The sequence below is a fragment of the Hemisphaericaspora subhashii genome (genome assembly GCF_019202705.1).
Source record: "Hemisphaericaspora subhashii strain CBS 10753 chromosome Unknown scaffold10, whole genome shotgun sequence".
NCBI lineage: Eukaryota > Fungi > Ascomycota > Pichiomycetes > Serinales > Debaryomycetaceae > Hemisphaericaspora > Hemisphaericaspora subhashii.
In genome coordinates, this window is record NW_026057440.1 from 191884 (window position 1) to 212396 (window position 20513).

The following is a 20513-nucleotide window of genomic DNA, read 5'->3' on the forward strand; positions in this document are numbered from 1 at the left end:
AAATATTATCTTTTGGTTGGCACAGTAAAAAGAAAAATGGAGAACCACTGGACCACGGGTTTAGAACCACGAGCATTTATAATATATCATTTATTAAGACACGAGCAGTTGAATTAGGGGATGAAGGTGTTTGGAACAAAACTATAAAATCTTGCGCCATGCCTCAGATTCCGTGAAAGATCTCCAGAAAGGTTTTTCACATGCTGGACGACACGGGTAGAATAAGCGACACCACATATAGGCCATGGAATTGCACCAATAATCAGCCCATTCGATTCTGACAACAAGCTCTCAACATGAAACTATTGCGTTTGACCTACCCATTTTTAGATTTTTTTTGGTGCATAGAGAAGTACTGGCTTTGTGTCATGAAGGTTTATTTAGAACTAGTATATGCACATACCATTTCAGCTTAGCTGAAATAAGAAGGAGGGTAGAGAAACCAGGGATAGACCAAGAAATTAAGATGCTAGTACATACGTAGGAAAATATATTAAGCATACGCACAGCTGGTTCAACCAATCCTCCTTCTATGTAATTTAAATTTCAACAAACAATCTTTCGCTGCATTATCGGGGATTTCTTTACTTTGCTTTAAGTGTATGTATGGAATCCAATTGATCGATTCCAGTTCCTCTTTACAGGATATCATCAACATCATTTCACAAAAAGAACATGTCCTGCTAAGGGTACTGATGCTATTAGTTGAAAAGCACTCAAGGTTTCATTTACATAAAGCCAAGTGCCAAGCCCTTTTCTTTTCAACCCAATAGACCCAACTTATTTCACAATATAACATTGAACAAGTCATTTCTGTTAGAAGCCCTGACTCAGGTTATGCAGGTGCTTTTTTCCTGGCTTCAACAGCCAGCTTACGCAAAACCCGCTTCTGGACGTTCCCACCATCATAATGATCCCGGTCATTAAGTTTTGTTTTCGGAAACTCTCCTATCGGGATTTACATTAACAAATCCCATCTGTAGATCATGACAAGATTTACCAGCCCATTTGAGATTCGGAAACCAGGGATTACTATGACACGTGTTTAAGTTTCCAAACATCTAGGCAACTTTTGGCCATTCGATACTCACAAACTCTAAGGCGAAGACTCAAACACATAATCAACTTATTTACACCGGAATATACTTTAAACACATTATTCCTGCTAGTTTCAAAATTGAAATCCAAGCATTAAGATTTGACACGGTACACAACCAACCTGGGAAATTTCAGAAAATCTCATCAAAGTTTATCAATAGTACGTTGTTCTTCAACACCAATCATGTCATCCATAGATTCATATTGAAACAGAATGGGGGATAATATTGCTTCATTTTGAGGAACTTGAAAAGATTGCTCTTCTCCACAATTTGGGCCGGCCCTGGACCTACGAGGTTTTGGACAATAAGATACACACTCCACAACCATCTTCCAGTTGAGCTCCCGAACAATTAGCGAAACTAGTTGACATCGAAGATGAATCAATGGGCCCTGGCTACTTCCACCATACCTCCAAAAATCTAGCTCTCAATTACAAATCCATCACCCGCCCATCATCTAGCGCTAATCGAAGATGTAATATCCAACCTCTCTCAACTAAGCTTCCCATTTAAATCACTTAATCCTAATTGTCGTTAATGAGTACATAATCAACTTGGACTCTGACTCTACCTAGTATGCTTCTGTAATACACATTTAAGGAGTGGTTATGTGCTCCATCTTATTGAAGAAAACGGGGAGATTATGGACCTTCGATCATTGGTAAATATGTGGTATAGAGGAGCTCACGACGTGGGTCCCGTGTACAACTTATTACACTCTGGTGATTTCTGAAAATGCTCTGATTGGTCCGCTACCTTATCTGTTTCTTGAATCTTTTGGGATTTGAGAATAATTACCCGTGAATCCATCATTTTGAGAGTCTTGGGATTTGTTCCGAAAACAACCCCTTATCTGTCTTCATAGATACAACGAACATTGGCTCATTACGATATCTAATATACAGTCGCTGGGACGGTCTAATACAAGACATTTTTGTGCTTCCACTGTCAAACTTTAGTTACTATAGTAGAAGCACGCTTGTTTTTGCAGCTTGTCTCTCTTGGGAAATTTGCAGCAGAATTGCGTAGCGCTAGGGGAAAGAGGTCAACCAACATTTCTTTGTTATACCAAATTTCTGGAGTTTACATGTATATATAGAACTCTAATAAATAGTCAACAGCTCTTGAATATCCACAGTTGCACTACACTGGTCATATTCTATTCCATCAATACGTCGCAGCTTCCAGAAGGCTTAGGAAACATGCGGTGCGGGAGGTCAATAGGAAATATCTAAAGTAGTATCTTTCATATGCAAGGATCTCTTCAGTCAACTAACAGAGCCCTTCTCTTTCCTTTCCTTATCAGCGGTTTTGGTGGAGAATCTCAATCCGGGATTGTAGGCCGACATATCCCTTACCTAATGAATTATCCGAGGACAAAAAGCCCATAAAAAATTCTTCCAAAAACAGATTTGGTGATGGAAAAATTAAGGATTTTTCCGCGACTAAAAATGCAGAGGGGGGAATCATATCTTTCCCCCACAGTATATTTTTCACATTTATATAAATCCCAATGAATACCCTTTATCCATCAATGCCATAACACCAAACCTTCTAGCCAAACAAAATAGAAACAAACCTTCTAAAAAAAGCAACATAGAAACAAGATGAGAACACAAACTGCCTTTGGATACGATTCAAAAAATAAAAAAATCACCAGATTCGACAATCGTCCAGTCCCAACCCCCAAGGCTAATGAAGTCTTATTAAGAATTGAAGCTGCTGGTTTATGTCTTTCTGATCCACATTTATTACAAGCTGGACCCGTTGAAAGTAAGCCACCATTACCATTGGCTGATAAATTCGTTATGGGACATGAAATTGCTGGACAAATCGTTGAAGTTGGAAGTGGATTGAAGGATCATCCAATATATAAAGTCGGAGGAAGATTTGCTATGTTACCACAATTGGCTTGTGGATACTGTATTAGTTGTAGAAAAGGATTAGATACCAATTGTCTTGAATCTCGTCAAGTTCATGGATTAAATGAAGATGGTGGTTTCCAATCATATTTATTGGTTAAGAATGTTAGAAGTATGTTACCTATTCCAGATGGAGTTAGTTATGAAGTGGCTGCAGTTAGTACTGATTCTGTTTTAACTCCATTCCATGCCATTCAAAAAGTTAAACATTTGTTTCAACCAACCAGTAAAGTCTTGGTTCAAGGATGTGGTGGTTTAGGTCTTAATGCAGTTCAAATTATAAAACAATTCAATTGTCATATTGTAGCAACTGATGCAAAGCCAGATATTGAGGCCATTGCTCTCGAAGCTGGTGCTAACGAGTTCTACACTGATCTTAATAAGTCTGCTCATGCACCACGTTCATTTGATATCATTTTTGACTTCGTTGGTATTCAACCAACATTCAATATTTCTGATAAATATATTAAGAAATTAGGTACTATCTCTATGATTGGATTAGGAAGAGGAAAATTACTTATTCCAAACTATCCGTTATCAGTTCGTGAGGTTAATCTTATTTTCAATCACGGTGGAACTTCAGCTGAACAAATTGAATTAATGGATTGGATTAAACGTGGTTTAATTAAACCAAATTTCCATATTGTGGATTTTGAAAAATTACCCCAAGCTATTGAAGATTTAGTTTCTGGTAAAGTCACTGGAAGAGTTGTATTCAAACCAAATGCCAATTCTTCTAGATTCTAGGTTAACTCGTATTCTCTTTATTTATAACTGCAAAAATACAAAATGGAACATTCGCGTGCCACCAAAAGAAAAAAAAATAGTTGCTGTGTAGATTTCCGTATTTCGGAATCCTTTCATCAGAAATTTGTCATCACTCCGAACGATTCTTTTTCTCTTCTTCTTGAAACAAGTTAACAAACATACAATGGCAAAGAAGACAGGAGAAAACTCAAAGAAGGCTCAAGGTCAAACCAGAAAGGCCGAACAAGCAGCCAACAAGAAGCAAGCAGCTCTTGATGCATTTGAAGCTGAAGAAGCCGGCAAATGGGAGCAAGGTGGTAAGAAAGGAAATAAAAAGAAGGAAGAAGAAGAATTCAAAAAGCAAGAAGCGGCACGTAAGAAGGCTGAGCGTGATGCATTATTACAAGCCGAAGAAGCAAGTTTGCCTTCTAAACCAATTAAATCAAAACAAAGAGGTGCCGAAAAAGTGGCATCCAAAAGAGCAGGGAAGATTGATGATTTCCTTGATTTTAATAGTGACAAGCCAGAATTAAGTGCTAGTGGAATTGAAGGTGCTTTGGATGCATTAGCATTGACTTCAACAGCAGGAGGTGTTAAAGATAAAGATATTGAAAGACATCCTGAAAGAAGAGTTAAAGCTGCTTACGCTGACTATGAAGATAAGAGATTACCTGAATTGAGAAAGGAACATCCTGGATTAAGATTGCAACAGATTAAGCATTTAATATTTAGAGAATTCCAAAAGTCCCCGGAAAATCCTATGAATCAAGTTACAAATATTCATTTTAATGCTACTAGAGATGAAATTGAATCCAAGAAGAAAGAAGTTAGGCAATCGAGAGAAAAGAAGTTTACATGATGGGAGTTGTATCTATCATAAAGACAGCCCTGGTTAGGATATAATTGTAAACAATCTAGTGTATATAGTAAATTAACGTAACACGAAAGAAGCAGAAGAAGAAAGTTGCGATGCAAATATTATTTCCGTTCTCCAAATTTCAAAAATTTTGATAATATAAAAGGACATGCGTTACCCGGATGGAAATATGAACGTTACCCGCATTTTCGTCGTTTCAAAAATTTTCTTTGTTTTATTTTTGTGGTTACTCTTCAGTTTTTCTTTTGTCATACAAGTAAAAAGGAGGAGGAGGAACAGTAGATGGGAAAGAAGGATTGTGAGAGTAAAATAATTGTATGATAATACCTTCTTCAACGTAATCGTAGTATTTCTTATCCTTAACTTTAGATGTAGATCCAACGCCAAGGTAAAGAAGTTCAGGTGTTGGTTTCTGTTGGTGGCTGTAAAAAATTGCAGTTAGAAAAACGTACGAGGTGATTTGTTTCCCGCCATAAACTGCAATTTGTTTTAATTCCTAAGATGAGTTTAAGACCACGCAAGCTATTTTCTTACTACCACAAAGAAGATCAATACAATAATTTGAGGTTGTGAGATTTGACTTGCTGTTTTGAATTGTTAATTGTTTCTACAAACAACTTGAATTGTAGAATTGTTTGAAGCAAATGAGAAAGCGCAGAAGAAAAAAAAAAAATTTAATAAAATCGCAATGACAAGCACAATAGAAAATTGCAAAAACCCCCTTCGCGCCTTCTTTTTATTAAATATAAATACAACAAGAATTGTTCAAAAAAAATTCTGGCTTCTTCTCTCAACTAGATCAAACTCCAAACAACCAAAAAAAAGAGATCAAAACACAATTGGTTGCCCCATCAATTTCAATCCTAAAAATATTTATAGTTAACACGACCTCACTATATATAACATTGACTTCATATAGAACCTAAAAAGTGCTCAAAAAGAGTTTCAGTCCCACTAAAACTTATTATAGAATTAAAGAGCTTTCTCCATACATACAACAGAGAAAGTCATCGAAAAAACTACCTGTCGCATCGCTACCAAATTCACAAATTTATATAACATGTCCAGACTAGACCGATTGGTAATTCTATTAGAGACAGGCTCGACTCCATTTATAAGAAATACAGCTGCTGATCAATTATCAGATTTAGCAAAAGGACATCCAGAAGAAATTATTAGTTTATTAGGAAGGGTATATCCTTATTTAAAATCACCTAAATGGGAAACAAGAATTTCTGCCGCCAGAGCATTTGGTGGAATTGTTAACAATGCAGAAATATGGGATCCAAATTCTGAAAAAGCAATTAAGCTTGAGCAAGACGAAGCTAATCTTGTAAAACAAGAATTAACTGAGTCTACAATTGTGAAACAAGAAGATGAAGAAATAAAAATTAAATTGGAACAAGATGAGGAATTGAAAAAGTTGGATGATAATTTATCAAATCTAGTTGATTTTAACTCATTCAGCCTACATGAATTAATTAAAAGTCATGTGAAATTATTAGCAACGAAATCAGACGAAAATAACGACGATACGGTTAATGATGACGATAGAACATTAATTGCAAAGATAAAACGACATAGAATTTCAATATTAAAACCCGAAGTAGATGATACAGACATGGATAGGTCCGAAACAGCAAGTCCAACACCACAAGATATGAAACTAGAACAAAATCCAGAAATCAAACTTGAATATAGCAACACACCAAGTGCATCTGCAACACCATCCCCAGTACAACCCTCATCTAAGCCAGTTTCAAGTGCAAGATTGAAAGCAATTCAAAAGAGAAGAGCAAAAGTCAATGCCAAATCAAATGCAAATAGAGTGAAAACAGTTGATATTTCTCAAAGTTCAATCTCGAGACAAATGATTGAAAATGGAGAAGGAATGGATATAGATAGTCCTACTTCTGAATCACCCCAATTCGATATTACTTCTCAACAAGGTGGAGAAAAATTAGTGGTTGAAACAAAAGCACCCGAATTATCACCATTATTATCTCAGCATAGCAAAGTAGCCGGACTAGTATGGCAATTCCAAGGTGTTTATGAATTGCTATTAGCAGATTTATTTGATGATAAATGGGAAATCAGACATGGTGCCGCATTGGGATTAAGAGAATTAATTCGAAAACACGGTAAAGGTGCCGGTAGAGTTATGAACAAACCCCGTGAAGATAATGATAGAAATAATGCAGCTACCTTGGAAGATTTGGCAGTTAGGCTATGTATTTTGTTTTGCCTTGATCGATTTGGAGATTATGTTAGTGATACTGTTGTTGCACCTGTTCGTGAATCTTGTGCACAAACATTGGCGGCGTTATTGATTCATTTGGATGATGAAACTGTCATCAAGACTTTTGATTGCTTGAATACCTTGGTTTTACAAGAAGAGCTAGTTCCAAAATGTTGGGAAGCAAAGCATGGTGGAATGTTAGGTGTAAGATACCTTGTAAGTGTTAGAACTGATATATTATTGAAGAATCCAGATATGTTAGATAAAGTGGTTAATATGGTGCTACATGGATTAAAAGAAAGTGACGATGATGTTCAAGCTGTTGCTGCATTAACATTGACACCAATTGCATCAGATTTTGTCTCAACAATGAAAAGCTCAGTTCATACTTTATTAACTGTTATTTGGGATTGTCTTGTTAATCTTCGTGATGACTTATCAGCATCAATTGGTTCAGTTATGGATTTGTTAGCAAAATTATGTAGTCATAAGCAGGTGATAGAAATTATGCAAAAGGAAGCTATTAAGAATAATGCTAATTCTTTTGAAAATTTGGTGCCAAGATTATTTCCATTCTTAAGACACTCAATTACAAATGTGCGAAAAGCAGTATTGAGAACTATTTTGGAATTTTTATCAATTGATGATCCAGCGACTAAAACTTGGATAGGTTCCAAAACCTTAAGATTAATCTTTCAAAATTTGCTAGTTGAACAGAATCAAGATGTATTAAAATTATCTACTGAAGTATTTGATAAATTATTATTGGAAATCAGTACAAGCAAGACCATTAAAGTCGATAAGATTTTTACATCTCAAGCAACTGCATTATTAACATTGACAATGACTCCTATTGGGATCTCAAGACATAATTACCAAATGAACACCTCCTTAATCATGAGACCATCCGGGCAATTGCTTGGTCCTCTAGACGATGAAGATAAACGTGGGAAAAAGAGAAAACCACAAGAAGAATCCAATTCAGATATCCCAATTGAAGATTTGAAAGTTAATATAGATGCTCCAATGTATAAAGGTGATGTTATGCTAGTTGGATATGATAGATTTATTGCATGTAGATGTTCTGCAGCTCATGCATATGGTACTATTTTGGCATATTTGGAATCGGAAGAAACGTTATTGAAAATATTTACATCAATTTTAAATTATTTGAAGTCACCACATGCAACTTCTAGATTACTTGGTTCATTTATCATTCAAGAATATGCTGCTTGTCTAGAATCTAGGGATATTAAAGTGAATGGGAAAATAGTGGATTTACTTTCGGAGACTTTATTAAATGTTTTACTATCACCAGAAACATTACCACATTTCCGTGAATTGGTACCTACTTTAAAATCAGTGAGAACTTCATGTTTACAACTATTTGATGTGTTTATAAATACTGCCAAGATTTCACCATCAAAGATCCCACAACTACCTGTAGTGGTTCAAGGAGAAGCAGATGCTGGTCCAAGTGCATTTGGAATTGAGAATGCTGAAAAATTATGCAATGAAACATTTGACAAATTAAAGAAATCATTATCGACAACTTATAGATTATCCGCTAATCAAGCCCTTGACGATGCAAAGTATAGAATCACAATTGCCATTGATGAAGCACGAATTGCAAGTACTGGAAGAATAAATAGTATATTGGCCGGTTACGCATCTGCTATTTTATCGTTATCTGGTGTTCCAAAGAAACTCAACCCAATAATTCGATCATTAATGGATAGCATAAAATCAGAAGAAACATTAATCTTACAAAAACGTTCGGTTAAAGCTATGGCTAAATTAATCAAAGAACTTAATTTAATTGGTAAAAAGGGACCAGCTGATAAAATTGTGAAAAATCTTTGTGCATTTTTATGTGTTGATACTTCTGAAGTACCTGAATTTCATCATAATGTTAGTTTTACAAACAATATATTATCATTAAGAAAAGAAGAAGCAAAGAGTGATCCAGTTGACCTTGCTGCTCATGAACGAGCAGTATATGAGGCTAGAATCAAAAGAAATGGGTCATTGATGGCTTTAGAAGAATTATTGAAGATTTATTTATCTAAATTATTTGATGAAGTACCAAAATTGAAAGAAATTATGATTGATCCATTGAAATATTTGGAAAATTCATCCAGTGAAGAAATTGTCAAAGATGAATTGAAATGTCAGAGTATTATTGATGCTTTGGGTATTTTGAGAGCTTTGTTACCTAAGTTGGATAAATCATTATATCCCGAGATCACCGATAATTTGGAGTTATTATTACCCGGTTTAAAATCTGATTATTCAGTTTTCCGTTATTCAACAGCAAAATGTTTGGCAACCATTTGTTCAGTTGTCCCAACTAAAGCATTTACATTCTTGGTTAAATCAGTATTGCCAATGTTAAATAATGCCGGTTCAATCAAAGAAAGACAGGGGGCTATTGAAACTATCTATCATATTTCTACAACTATGGGATCAGACATTTTACCATATATTGTGTTCTTAATTGTTCCAGTTTTGGGTAGAATGAGTGATTCAGACCATGATGTACGTGTATTAGCAACCACAACATTTGCAGCTATTATTAAATTAGTACCCTTGGAAGCTGGTATTCCTGATCCTGAAGATATGCCACAAGAATTATTAGAAGGAAGAGATCGTGAACGTGATTTTATTCAACAGATGATGGATCCTACCAAAATTAAACCATTTGATTTACCAGTGACTATTAAAGCTACATTACGTAAATATCAACAAGAGGGGGTTAATTGGTTACATTTCTTGAATAAATATCATTTACATGGAATTTTATGTGATGATATGGGATTGGGTAAAACCTTGCAGACCATTTGTATTATGTCATCAGATCATCATATTCGAGCTGATAGATTCAAAGAAACACAATCACCTGAATTTAGAAGATTGCCGTCATTGGTCATTTGTCCTCCTTCATTGACTGGTCATTGGGAACAAGAAATTAATCAATATGCTCCATTTATGAGTGTTTTAGTATATGCTGGTAATCCAGCAACAAGAATTCCATTAAGATCAAAGTTTGCCGATGTTGATGTTGTTGTTACTTCATATGATGTGAGTAGAAATGATGTTGATTATATTTCTAGTCAAGATTATAATTATTGTGTTTTGGATGAAGGTCATATCATCAAGAATGCTGCTTCAAAATTGACTAAGTCGGTTAAGAGAGTAAGAGCTGAACATAGGTTGATTTTATCTGGTACTCCAATTCAAAATAATGTTTTAGAATTATGGTCATTGTTTGATTTCTTAATGCCTGGGTTTTTGGGGACTGAAAAGATTTTCCATGAAAAGTTTGCTAAACCAATTGCAGCCAGTAGAAATAGTAAAACATCTTCAAAGGAACAAGAAGCAGGTGCATTAGCATTGGAATCCTTACATAAACAAGTTTTACCATTTATGTTACGTCGTCTTAAAGAAGATGTTTTATCTGATTTACCACCAAAGATTATTCAAGATTATTATTGTGAATTGAGTGAATTACAACGGAAATTATATAAGGATTTTGCGAAATCACAAAAAGCTACAGTTCAAGAAGAGGTCACAACTCAAGGGAAAGAAAAAGAAGGTAAGACACATGTATTCCAAGCATTACAATATATGAGGAAATTATGTAATCATCCTGCATTAGTATTGTCGCAACTGCATCCAAAATACGCTGAAGTTTCTGAGTTTTTACAGAAGAGAAATTCAGATTTAAGAAGTATTGAACATTCACCTAAATTGTTGTCATTGAAGACTTTGTTATTGGAATGTGGTATTGGTGTTAATGATAGTGATTATCTCTCGAATAAGTTCAAACAGAGACAAAAACAACAACAGCTGCAATTAATTTCTGCTGAAGGAGTGATATCGGAACATCGTGCATTGATTTTCTGTCAATTGAAAGATATGTTAGATATTGTTGAGAATGAATTGTTGAGGAAACATTTACCGTCAGTTACATATATGAGATTAGATGGTAGTACTGATCCACGAGAACGTCAATCTATTGTTCGTAAATTTAATGAGGATCCATCAATTGATATATTGTTGTTAACTACGAAAGTTGGTGGGTTGGGGCTTAACTTAACTGGTGCCGATACTGTTATATTTGTTGAACATGATTGGAACCCTATGCAAGATTTACAAGCCATGGATAGAGCTCACAGACTAGGACAAAAGAAAGTGGTGAATGTCTATAGATTAATCACCAAGGATACATTAGAAGAAAAGATTATGGGATTACAAAAATTCAAGATGAATATCGCATCTACAATCGTTAATCAACAAAATGCAGGATTACAATCAATGGATACTAATCAATTGTTAGATCTTTTTGATGTGGATGAAAGTGCTACTGCTGCAGTTACAAGTACAGGAGATGAACGTGAAGATCAACAATCTGGTGATAGAAAAGATGCTACTAATAATAATATGCCAGAAGATTTAGCTGGTGGTCTTACTGGTAAGGCTGCTGGAGCAGTTGGTGAATTATCAGCCTTATGGGATGAATCACAATATGAAGAAGAATATAATCTTGATAATTTTATTAAAACACTTAAATAGAAAGTTTAGGGTATGTAAAATTAATTTTTAATACACAAAAGTTATGTAATTGTATGTTATTTTTAAGGTTACCATAAGCGATGAGTTTATTCGTTGTTGTTTATATGCAGGGATTGGTCAGCAAATCGAAGAAAATTCAAACAAAGAAAAAAAATATGAGCCTCACAAAATGCGGATTAGAGATGAACCTATGTTTTTTTTTAAAGTTTTTTTTTGATAAATTTTTCAAATAACACTTCCCCTTCTTCTTGATCTTTCTCCTTTTAAGGTTAATTCCATTTTTAAGTTGAAAAGCTTTCCTTGTATATATTAACCCTCCCCCCTTTGCCATATACCACAACGCCCCTTGTACCACAACCTTCACATAATTAATAATAGAACAAATCATGTCTGCCACTAAAGAACAAAGATTGATCACATTGGAAAGAGATGCGGAAATTGCTTATCCCTTCTTAGCATCCGATGAGTATTCCTCCACACATAGACAAGCAAAGGATGAGTTCCAAATCCAAGTAGTCCAACCACCGAAACAGGAAACAAAACCTAGAGAAGTAAAACCTTGGGTTCATTTCATTGCAGGTGGTATAGGAGGTACTGCAGGTGCTATTTTTACATGTCCTTTAGATGTTGTTAAAACTAGATTGCAATCTGATGTTTATCATTCCGCATATAATAAGACCCCGAAATCCACAAATCCGATTATAAAAATGGCACAACACTTTGGTGAAACCGGACTGGCTCTTCGTGAATTATATGTGAAAGAAGGTTCATCGGCTTTATTTAAAGGATTAGGACCAAATTTAGTTGGTGTGATTCCAGCAAGATCAATTAATTTTTTCACATATGGTTTTAGTAAAGATTTACTTATTAATGCATCACCAAAACAAAAGGAAGAAACCTGGATGCATTTAGTTTCTGGTATAAGTGCCGGGATTGTTACCTCTACTGCAACTAATCCTATTTGGTTGATTAAGACCCGTTTACAATTAGATAGATCAAATGGTAAACATTTCAAGAATAGTTGGCAATGTTTAAAACATGTCTTCAGAACTGAAGGTATATTTGGATTATATCGTGGGTTAACTGCTTCATATTTAGGAGGAGTTGAATCTACTATACAATGGGTATTGTATGAACAAATGAAGATGTTTATTAATAAGAGATCATTGCAAATACATGGTGAAAATCCAATTAATAAGACAACCAAAGATCATATAATGGAATGGTGTGCTAGATCAGGGGCAGCAGGTGCGGCAAAATTCTGTGCTTCCTTGGTGACATATCCTCATGAAGTTGTTAGAACTCGTTTAAGACAAGCTCCTATAGATGGGAAACCAAAATATACTGGATTAATTCAAACGTTTAGATTGGTAATGAAAGAAGAAGGTTTCATCAGTATGTATGGTGGTTTAACACCTCATTTATTAAGAACTGTTCCTAATTCCATTATAATGTTTGGTACTTGGGAATTGGTTGTTAGATTATTGTCATGATTGAAATTACCCCATATCCCCCCACGTTCTTCCTTTTCATCATCCCCCTGAGATATATAGAGAGTTTCAAAACTAATGAGAAGATTTTCCTTTCCATGTAAATATTTTAATTGGGTGTTTTTAATTTTGTTTTATGAGTATTATCATAATGGTGTTTTTTTTATTTTGTACAAGTATCTTTTTTAGGTTAGATTGATAATGTTGTTGATGTTGTTGTTTGAGAATATTTCTTTAGGTGTTGTTATATAGTTTTTTACACTTGTAAATATGAATTTGAGGAATGTTTGATGCAAGACATTTATAAATTATATTAATGAACATATACGTTTTTAAACTAGCTTTGGTTTTTTATGATTATTGTAATCTTCTTCTTCTTCATCTTCATTATCAGATGAATCAACAGGAGAAGCATCTGATTCATTAAGTTGTTTAGCTTGGAGTTCCTCATCATCTCCCTCTGCCTCATCTATTTTTACCTTTGGTTTTGGTTTAGATGTATTTTGAATTAATTTGTAGAATCTTGGAGGGTCCCCAGATGGAAGCTTAATATTCAATTGTTGAATAAGTGGGTCTGATTCATATTTTGTTATTTGCTTCCTATTCTTTAATGGTATTGTTAAATTCTCTAATGGTTCTAACCTTTCTGATAGATTATTTATATCAGGTATTTTACCAAGAGGATTTAATTCTGGATTAAAATAAATAGATTTCTGTCCCCATAATTTATTTAATTCCTTTTGTTTCTGTTGTTGTAGTTTCTGTTGATTATCAAAGAAGGTTTTAATCTTTAATTGATGTAATTTATTCTTTTCTATAAATTCCCAATCTTGTTGTAAATTGTTTAAATATTCATCATCTTTAATTGATCTTGATTCTTGTTCTTCCAATCTCTTGATACGATGATATAATTTAATTGGATCTATTTGTTTTAATTTATCTAATTTAAATTGATGTTTTTGTCGTTGTTGAATTTTTGATTGTCGCTTTCGTTCATTTTGTTTTAATTCTGCTGATAAACTCCAATTGCCTTTAATCATATCTGGTTAACTCTCATACCCATTTGGTTAAAACTACTTTTAGATCAACAACAATTTTTTTTGCTTCAATATCAACCTCATAAAAAAACCATACTTTCTTTTATACCATCATTTTAATATAACCACAACTATACAACCATGACATCAATGAGTACACCCTTTGCAAATAATACACCACCCTTAATACCACCAACCGACTTTTCACAAATCCCAACTGATTCCCTTGAATCGATAAGAAATCGTCTAAACCAAATCCATCTCTCTCTACGCAAACTAGCTGATCAAATCAATGGTCATAATCGACATCCAAATAAAATAAAACTTCCAACCTATTCTCATTTCCAAAATCAATTCCAAGTCTTAATTACCCAATTAAGTTCAATCGCAGCCATTTTAAATTCAAATGAAGATTTGTTGAAAAATACAAATGCATATCCAACTCCTACTTTCCCAACTAGTGCTCAAGAAGGATTGTTGACAACATTACTTCGAAAGAAAGCATTGCCTGAAGTTGATGAATGGATAACTAGTGCTTTAAATAAGAGTGATTCAGATGATAAGATAAGCTTGGCAAAACGGGATGAATTAGCACAATGGTGTTTTGCCAAAGTTCAAGAATTACGAGAAGAATTTCAATTCTATGGATTTCATACAATGGAAGAATTGGATTATTTGGAAACTCCTCAAGGAAAATTAGAAGCTCAAGAAAAGAAAGAAGTTGAGAATAAACGTGAAGAACAAGAATTGAAGATTACTACTGGTGGGAAGAAAGGATTACATCCTAATCAAGTCTTGAAATTTATGTATCAAGGTCAGATATAAAAGCATACAGTAATTTCATTACTTTTTATATTACAAGTAGTTAACATAAAATGCAAACTTAATAATTTGGTAAATACTAATTATTACATACCTCTTCTAACAACCGGTTCTATAAACTAACATTGCGAAACAAATGGATTGTACCAAACGTTCCCAAACCCTAAACTTTTTCCTCTTATCCTTCGATATCATAATAAGCATTATAAAAATATAACATAGCAAAGATAAAGAATGCAATTGCACCACCCAAAGTAACATTTCTCATTGAGATCTTCTTAGCTAACAATTTCCCACCAAGACATGCAGCAGCAGTACAAAGCCCATGACCAATAATAGCACCCATAATAACAAACCAATATTCAGAACCAGCAGCCATGGCAATAGTTGCAATTTGTGATCTATCACCCCATTCACCCAAAAAAGTCATAACAAATACTTGAATCCAAACAGGACTAAGTATGAATGAAGCTAAATCTTCAACTTGTTGACCTACTTCTTGATACCATTCCGTTTTGGATGGTTTTGATTCTTTTATACCACCTTCGATATCATTTAATTGATAATTTAATTTGCTTGACGCGATTTCTTCTTCAACCTCTGCTAATTCTTCATCTACACCTAAATCCTTAGACATAGATAAACCTTCTTTTAATAATTTAATTCCAAATACCACAAATAAAATCGATGCTAAAAATTGTGTCAATCTTTGTGAAATTAATGTCGGTAATGCATGTCCGACTATACCAGATAAAACTGTCATAACTGCAAGGGAGCTAAACGCCGCTGAAAATACAACTAATCGAGAATTTCTCATTGCCATCAATGCAGCAATTAAGAATGTCTTATCTCCAATTTCAGAAACTATAATCATTGAAATTGACATTATAAATGAATTATAGGATGATGATTCAACTTCTTCGTCGTCATCGTCTTCTGAATCACTACTATTGTATGGTTTTAATGGATTCTTGAGGTTATCTGGGGTTGGTTGGTTATCTTGATCGTTTATTACTTGAACACTGAGTTTACCATTTCCTTTGGCAGCATCATAGTCAGATTCAGATCCTTCGGCGGGGATTGCTGCACCTAAAGCGACATCGTCTGCTTGGACTGCTGCTGCTAGTGATACTGATGTTAAGGTTAATGCAAGTAGTAACTTTGAATATTTCATTATTGTTTAGATTCTATTAAGTCTGTCGGGTATGACGTGGTCGCGTTGGATTACCAAAGGCTATGTTGTATAAATTTCTATATTTAGGATGAGATACGAAAAAGACTATCTATTTCCTCTAGGCTATGTATTCCCTCTATATTGGAGATAACTTATCTAAGTATATGTTCTATGGATATACTATGGATAATGTAAACTTACAATATGAATCCTTCTATATAAAATTCACTTAAAGTTTGATGATGAAATAAAGAATAAAAGAAAGAAATAAAGATTTTTTTTTTTTAATTTTTGAATCATGTTGGTTGAAACTCCGAAACGACCCAAAAAAAAAATATTATTCAGAACAAAGAATGGGAAGGTTTAACCCGAGGAGGATTTACGCGACTGGATCTTTGAGTATTTACAAAAGAGTATAAACTGAAAGTGGGGGGACATTATAAATATAAATAATAATAATAAACAAAACTAAAACCAAATATGAAAGTAAAAAAACTTATGGAAAATGTACAAAGTAAAATCAAAAACCTTAAACCTTAAAACTTCACTCTTCCAATTAAGATAAGGGAAGAAAAGGAGGGGAAGATATGACGATTTACTCAATTTTTTTTTATTTGTAAGCTTTCATCATGTGAAAACCAAATGGTAGGTGGAATGTGTAAAAATGTACAAAAAAGAGAAAACCCAAGACTTTCTCTCTCTATGTCATGCAGAATATCGTGGGGACTATATAGAATCATATAGCGTGCGCTTTATGGGATGATAGGGGTCTAATGAGCAGCTGGCATTGGGTTATCGACAACAATACCTTCTTTAACCTTACCACCACTAACCCAACCACCTGGAGCAGGAGCTTCATGATCTTTCTTGTATTGATTAATTCTATCAACCATGACTGGTCTAAATGATTTAATTAAACCTTGAACTGGCCATGCAGCAGCATCTCCCAAGGCACAAATTGTATGACCTTCAATTTCTTTAGTTAATTCAAAAATCATATCAATTTCCTTTTCAGTAGCTTGACCTATAACAAATCTATCCATCATCTTTTGTAACCAAGCAGTACCTTCACGACATGGAGTACATTGACCACAAGATTCATGTCTATAAAAATGAGAAAATCTTTGAATGGCTCTAATAATATCAGTTTGTTTATTCATAACAATAACAGCAGCAGTACCTAAACCAGATCCAACATCTCTTAATGCATCGAAATCCATTAAAACATTTTCACAAACATCTTTTGTCAATACTGGAACTGAGGAACCACCTGGAATAACCCCTAATAAATTATCCCAACCACCTTTAACACCTCCACAATGTTTTTCTAATAATTCTTTCAATGGGATAGACATTTCTTCTTCAACAGTACATGGGTCATTAACATGACCAGAAATACAGAATAATTTAGTACCTTGATTTCTTTCACGACCAAATGAAGCAAACCAATCACCACCTCTTCTTAAAATAGTTGGGGCAACAGAAACAGTTTCAACATTGGCAACAGTAGTTGGTCTACCGAATAAACCAACACCAGCTGGGAAAGGAGGTTTCAATCTTGGCTTACCTGCTTTACCTTCAATTGATTCAATTAATGCGGTTTCTTCACCACAAATATAAGCACCCATACCACGATGAATAAAAATATCAAAATCATATCCTGATCCACATGCATTCTTCCCAATTAATCCTGCTTTATATGCTTCATTAATAGCATTTTGTAATACTACAGTTTCATTATAAAATTCACCTCTAATATAAATATAAGCTGCAGTAGCATTCATCCCTCTACCAGCTAATAAACAACCTTCAACTAATTTATGAGGATCTTTTCTAATAATTTCACGATCTTTACAAGTACCTGGTTCACCTTCGTCCGCATTCACAACCAAATATCTTGGACCAGCATTCTTTTCCCATCCAGGAGGATTCATAAATGACCATTTAAGTCCAGAGGGGAATCCAGCACCTCCTCTACCTCTTAATCCTGATTTTTTCATTTCATCAATAATCCATTTATCCCCCTTTAAAATGATTTCCTTGGTTTTATACCAATCACCCATCTTTTGGGCTGATTTTAAATCATGTCCATAAGTTCCATAAACATTTTGAAAAATACGGTCTTGATCTTTTAATCCTCCATAATGTCTATGAGGATTGGCAGCTGGGTCGGCAATTGTAGCTAAACCACGAGTCAAAGCACGTTGCTGTATTTTCATATTACGAAGCATCTTTGGCTTGTGTTTTCTCGAATTGTGTATATGCTTTTTTTGAAGATGTTGTTTGGGGTTATTGAAATTGAAATTTTTTTATGCCTAGTAAAGTTGTTGTTAGTAGTGCACATTTAATAGGCTCTCTAAAAGTGAAGAGGGACAGAAAAAATATTTTTATTTGGTAATTGGATTTCCTTTGATGTTATTGGGTGAAATTTGATTATGTGCACACTACCACCAGTATTGATTTTGCATACTATGAAGAAGTTCAATGTTAAAATACATTATCATCCACTAGGATTTCATGACCTTCCGATTATCCCATAACAATGGAACAGTGTTATGACGAAAACCATGATATTCTAAACTTACGTTGCTTATTACTATTGGAAATTAGTAAACGGACAAAAACGGGTGCTTATGCTCAAAACGTTCTATCTAGACGTAACCAATGACCATTGGTAACACATCGAACCTCATTATAGAGGCATACCGGTGTGACTTTTGGGAGGAGACGCATTCTCTGAATCGTTATTGTTGAATAACTGCGGTACCATTCGACGATTTTGCAACTGGAAAGTTTGAACCGAACGTTCGTATTGTCAGTCTATATATCAATTGACAGTTAAGGGTTCCCACACAGAACAATACGAACTGGCATAATTTAAATGTATGCAATCAGTTGTTAATTTACTGATTCGGAAGAACTACTGAAACTTGGTGCTAAGCCAATATATCCTCCGTTTACTACTTTATACTACGATAACAGTATTGTATTAGCTATAAACTATTAGTTAACTATAAAAATTTACATCTAATTTGCTTCGATAAGTTGTTTGACGGCATCAACGACACTTTGTTCAAGAGTATAGTATTCAAAGCCAAGAATTTCTTTCGTCTTTGAAGAATTATCCTTGTGTGAAATAGCACTCTGTTCTTCATGTTTTGCCAAACTACCTTGAGGAATCTTCAAGTCTGGGAAATGCTTGTTAACAATGTGAGCAACTTTCTCTAAAGACTGTCTTTCACTGCTTAATAATAATCTTTGGTTGATAGCTTTGTCAGTTTCAAAGGCAATAATGTGAGCCTTTGCAACGTCTCTAACATCAATAAAAGTATCACTTTGTTCAGGGATTTTATCATCAGGACTTAATTTAATGACACTATTAACAATTTCAGCGGAAAGATTCAATTGAGACTTATCTTTAACGCCATATGCTTGGGGACCAAATACAAAAGTTGGGATAATGGTAATAAGGTCAAAGTTTACTTTGTTCTCCTTAATAAAATCCCAAGCTGCCAATTCTGCATACTTCTTAGATGCTTGATATCCATTAAATCCATGCTCTAACGCTTCTTCTAAAGTAATTGGATTCCAATCTTCCTCGGTATAAATCTTTTCTGAACTAAAATATTTACCAAATCCAGAAATAGCAGCACCAGATGAAGTAACGACAACCTTTTTAACTTGGGGAGCATATTCAACTATGGCCCTAAGTGCATTTTTAGTCCCTTCGATAGCTGGTCTCAAAATAAAATTTTCGATATCTTCAGCACCAAAACCAACTGGGGAAGCAGTATGTAAGAAAACAGCAACTTCAGGGTGCCTTTTAAGTGCTTGATCAAAAGCTCCTGGTGATTCTAATTCTGGAACTACTTCGTAAGAAAATTTATCAGATTGGGTTAATTCCTTTAATGATTCACCTTTGGTTGCTGTTCTTACCGAACCAACTACAGAATGACCTTGTTCGAGTAATTGTTTAACGATATGTTGGGCGATATAGCCGTTAGCACCAGAAATGAAAACAGTTGTTGGAGACATTGCAGATAGTTGTGTTTCTTATTATTACAATAGACTTGTTGATTGTTAATAATCTAAGACAGTTATAAACAGAATCGATTTTCAACGAGGATATGGCCTCCAATTTATACCTGTTTCTTTGGGGATTTTGCAGCAGTAACCTTCTGAGGCGTTGCAAGGATTATCACTTCCTGAAGTAGAAATCTCCAAGCTTGTCCCACGGCTCGCTGACAATTACGCCACAATGTTCGCAATTCTTTGCAACAATTGTTTTGTAATTTCTTGTTTGTTCTTTCGGCCGAAAATGTCCCAATTGGTCTAATCAGCGGACGCTACCACTTACAAAATATAAACAGTGACTCCTTGGTTTATTCACATCTTTGTTTCGCCATAGTTCACACTAAAGCCACGCACCGTGTATTTGTGATTACAAATCAATGCCACAACATTGTCTTATCGTGCCTTCCCCTATCCGAGATAATACCCCAAGTAAGATTGAGATTTTTCCGAGAACCA

At 34.5% G+C, this 20513-nt stretch overlaps 9 protein-coding genes across 9 annotated transcripts; 5 read left to right on the forward strand and 4 right to left on the reverse strand. All coding sequences in view use genetic code 12, as the record gives it.

The window, feature by feature from the left end:
* Positions 1 to 2707: 2707 nt before the first annotated feature.
* Positions 2708 to 3769, forward strand: J8A68_005984 (zinc-binding dehydrogenase; the record flags this gene model as incomplete). Its single annotated transcript, XM_049410109.1, has 1 exon — positions 2708 to 3769. The coding sequence occupies one exon, from the start codon at positions 2708 to 2710 to the stop codon at positions 3767 to 3769; it is 1062 nt and encodes a 353-aa protein (XP_049260798.1).
* A 184-nt stretch (positions 3770 to 3953) lies between these two features.
* J8A68_005985 (uncharacterized protein) lies at positions 3954 to 4628 on the forward strand (the record flags this gene model as incomplete). Its single annotated transcript, XM_049410110.1, has 1 exon — positions 3954 to 4628. The coding sequence occupies one exon, from the start codon at positions 3954 to 3956 to the stop codon at positions 4626 to 4628; it is 675 nt and encodes a 224-aa protein (XP_049260799.1).
* Positions 4629 to 5706: 1078 nt separating this feature from the next.
* On the forward strand, positions 5707 to 11460 carry J8A68_005986 (DNA-binding ATPase; the record flags this gene model as incomplete). Its single annotated transcript, XM_049410111.1, has 1 exon — positions 5707 to 11460. The coding sequence occupies one exon, from the start codon at positions 5707 to 5709 to the stop codon at positions 11458 to 11460; it is 5754 nt and encodes a 1917-aa protein (XP_049260800.1).
* Positions 11461 to 11846: 386 nt separating this feature from the next.
* On the forward strand, positions 11847 to 12953 carry RIM2 (Rim2p; the record flags this gene model as incomplete). Its single annotated transcript, XM_049410112.1, has 1 exon — positions 11847 to 12953. The coding sequence occupies one exon, from the start codon at positions 11847 to 11849 to the stop codon at positions 12951 to 12953; it is 1107 nt and encodes a 368-aa protein (XP_049260801.1).
* A 329-nt stretch (positions 12954 to 13282) lies between these two features.
* On the reverse strand, positions 13283 to 13990 carry J8A68_005988 (uncharacterized protein; the record flags this gene model as incomplete). Its single annotated transcript, XM_049410113.1, has 1 exon — positions 13283 to 13990. One exon carries the CDS (start codon positions 13988 to 13990, stop codon positions 13283 to 13285), a length of 708 nt encoding a protein of 235 aa, XP_049260802.1.
* Positions 13991 to 14128: 138 nt separating this feature from the next.
* On the forward strand, positions 14129 to 14812 carry MED8 (Med8p; the record flags this gene model as incomplete). Its single annotated transcript, XM_049410114.1, has 1 exon — positions 14129 to 14812. The coding sequence occupies one exon, from the start codon at positions 14129 to 14131 to the stop codon at positions 14810 to 14812; it is 684 nt and encodes a 227-aa protein (XP_049260803.1).
* A 175-nt stretch (positions 14813 to 14987) lies between these two features.
* GDT1 (putative ribosome biosynthesis protein) lies at positions 14988 to 15983 on the reverse strand (the record flags this gene model as incomplete). Its single annotated transcript, XM_049410115.1, has 1 exon — positions 14988 to 15983. One exon carries the CDS (start codon positions 15981 to 15983, stop codon positions 14988 to 14990), a length of 996 nt encoding a protein of 331 aa, XP_049260804.1.
* Positions 15984 to 16753: 770 nt separating this feature from the next.
* NDH51 (Ndh51p) lies at positions 16754 to 18214 on the reverse strand (the record flags this gene model as incomplete). The annotated part of the gene is made up of 1 exon (XM_049410119.1): positions 16754 to 18214. One exon carries the CDS (start codon positions 18212 to 18214, stop codon positions 16754 to 16756), a length of 1461 nt encoding a protein of 486 aa, XP_049260805.1.
* Positions 18215 to 19010: 796 nt separating this feature from the next.
* Positions 19011 to 20018, reverse strand: J8A68_005992 (SDR family oxidoreductase; the record flags this gene model as incomplete). Its single annotated transcript, XM_049410120.1, has 1 exon — positions 19011 to 20018. The coding sequence occupies one exon, from the start codon at positions 20016 to 20018 to the stop codon at positions 19011 to 19013; it is 1008 nt and encodes a 335-aa protein (XP_049260806.1).
* Between the last annotated feature and the right edge of the window lie 495 nt (positions 20019 to 20513).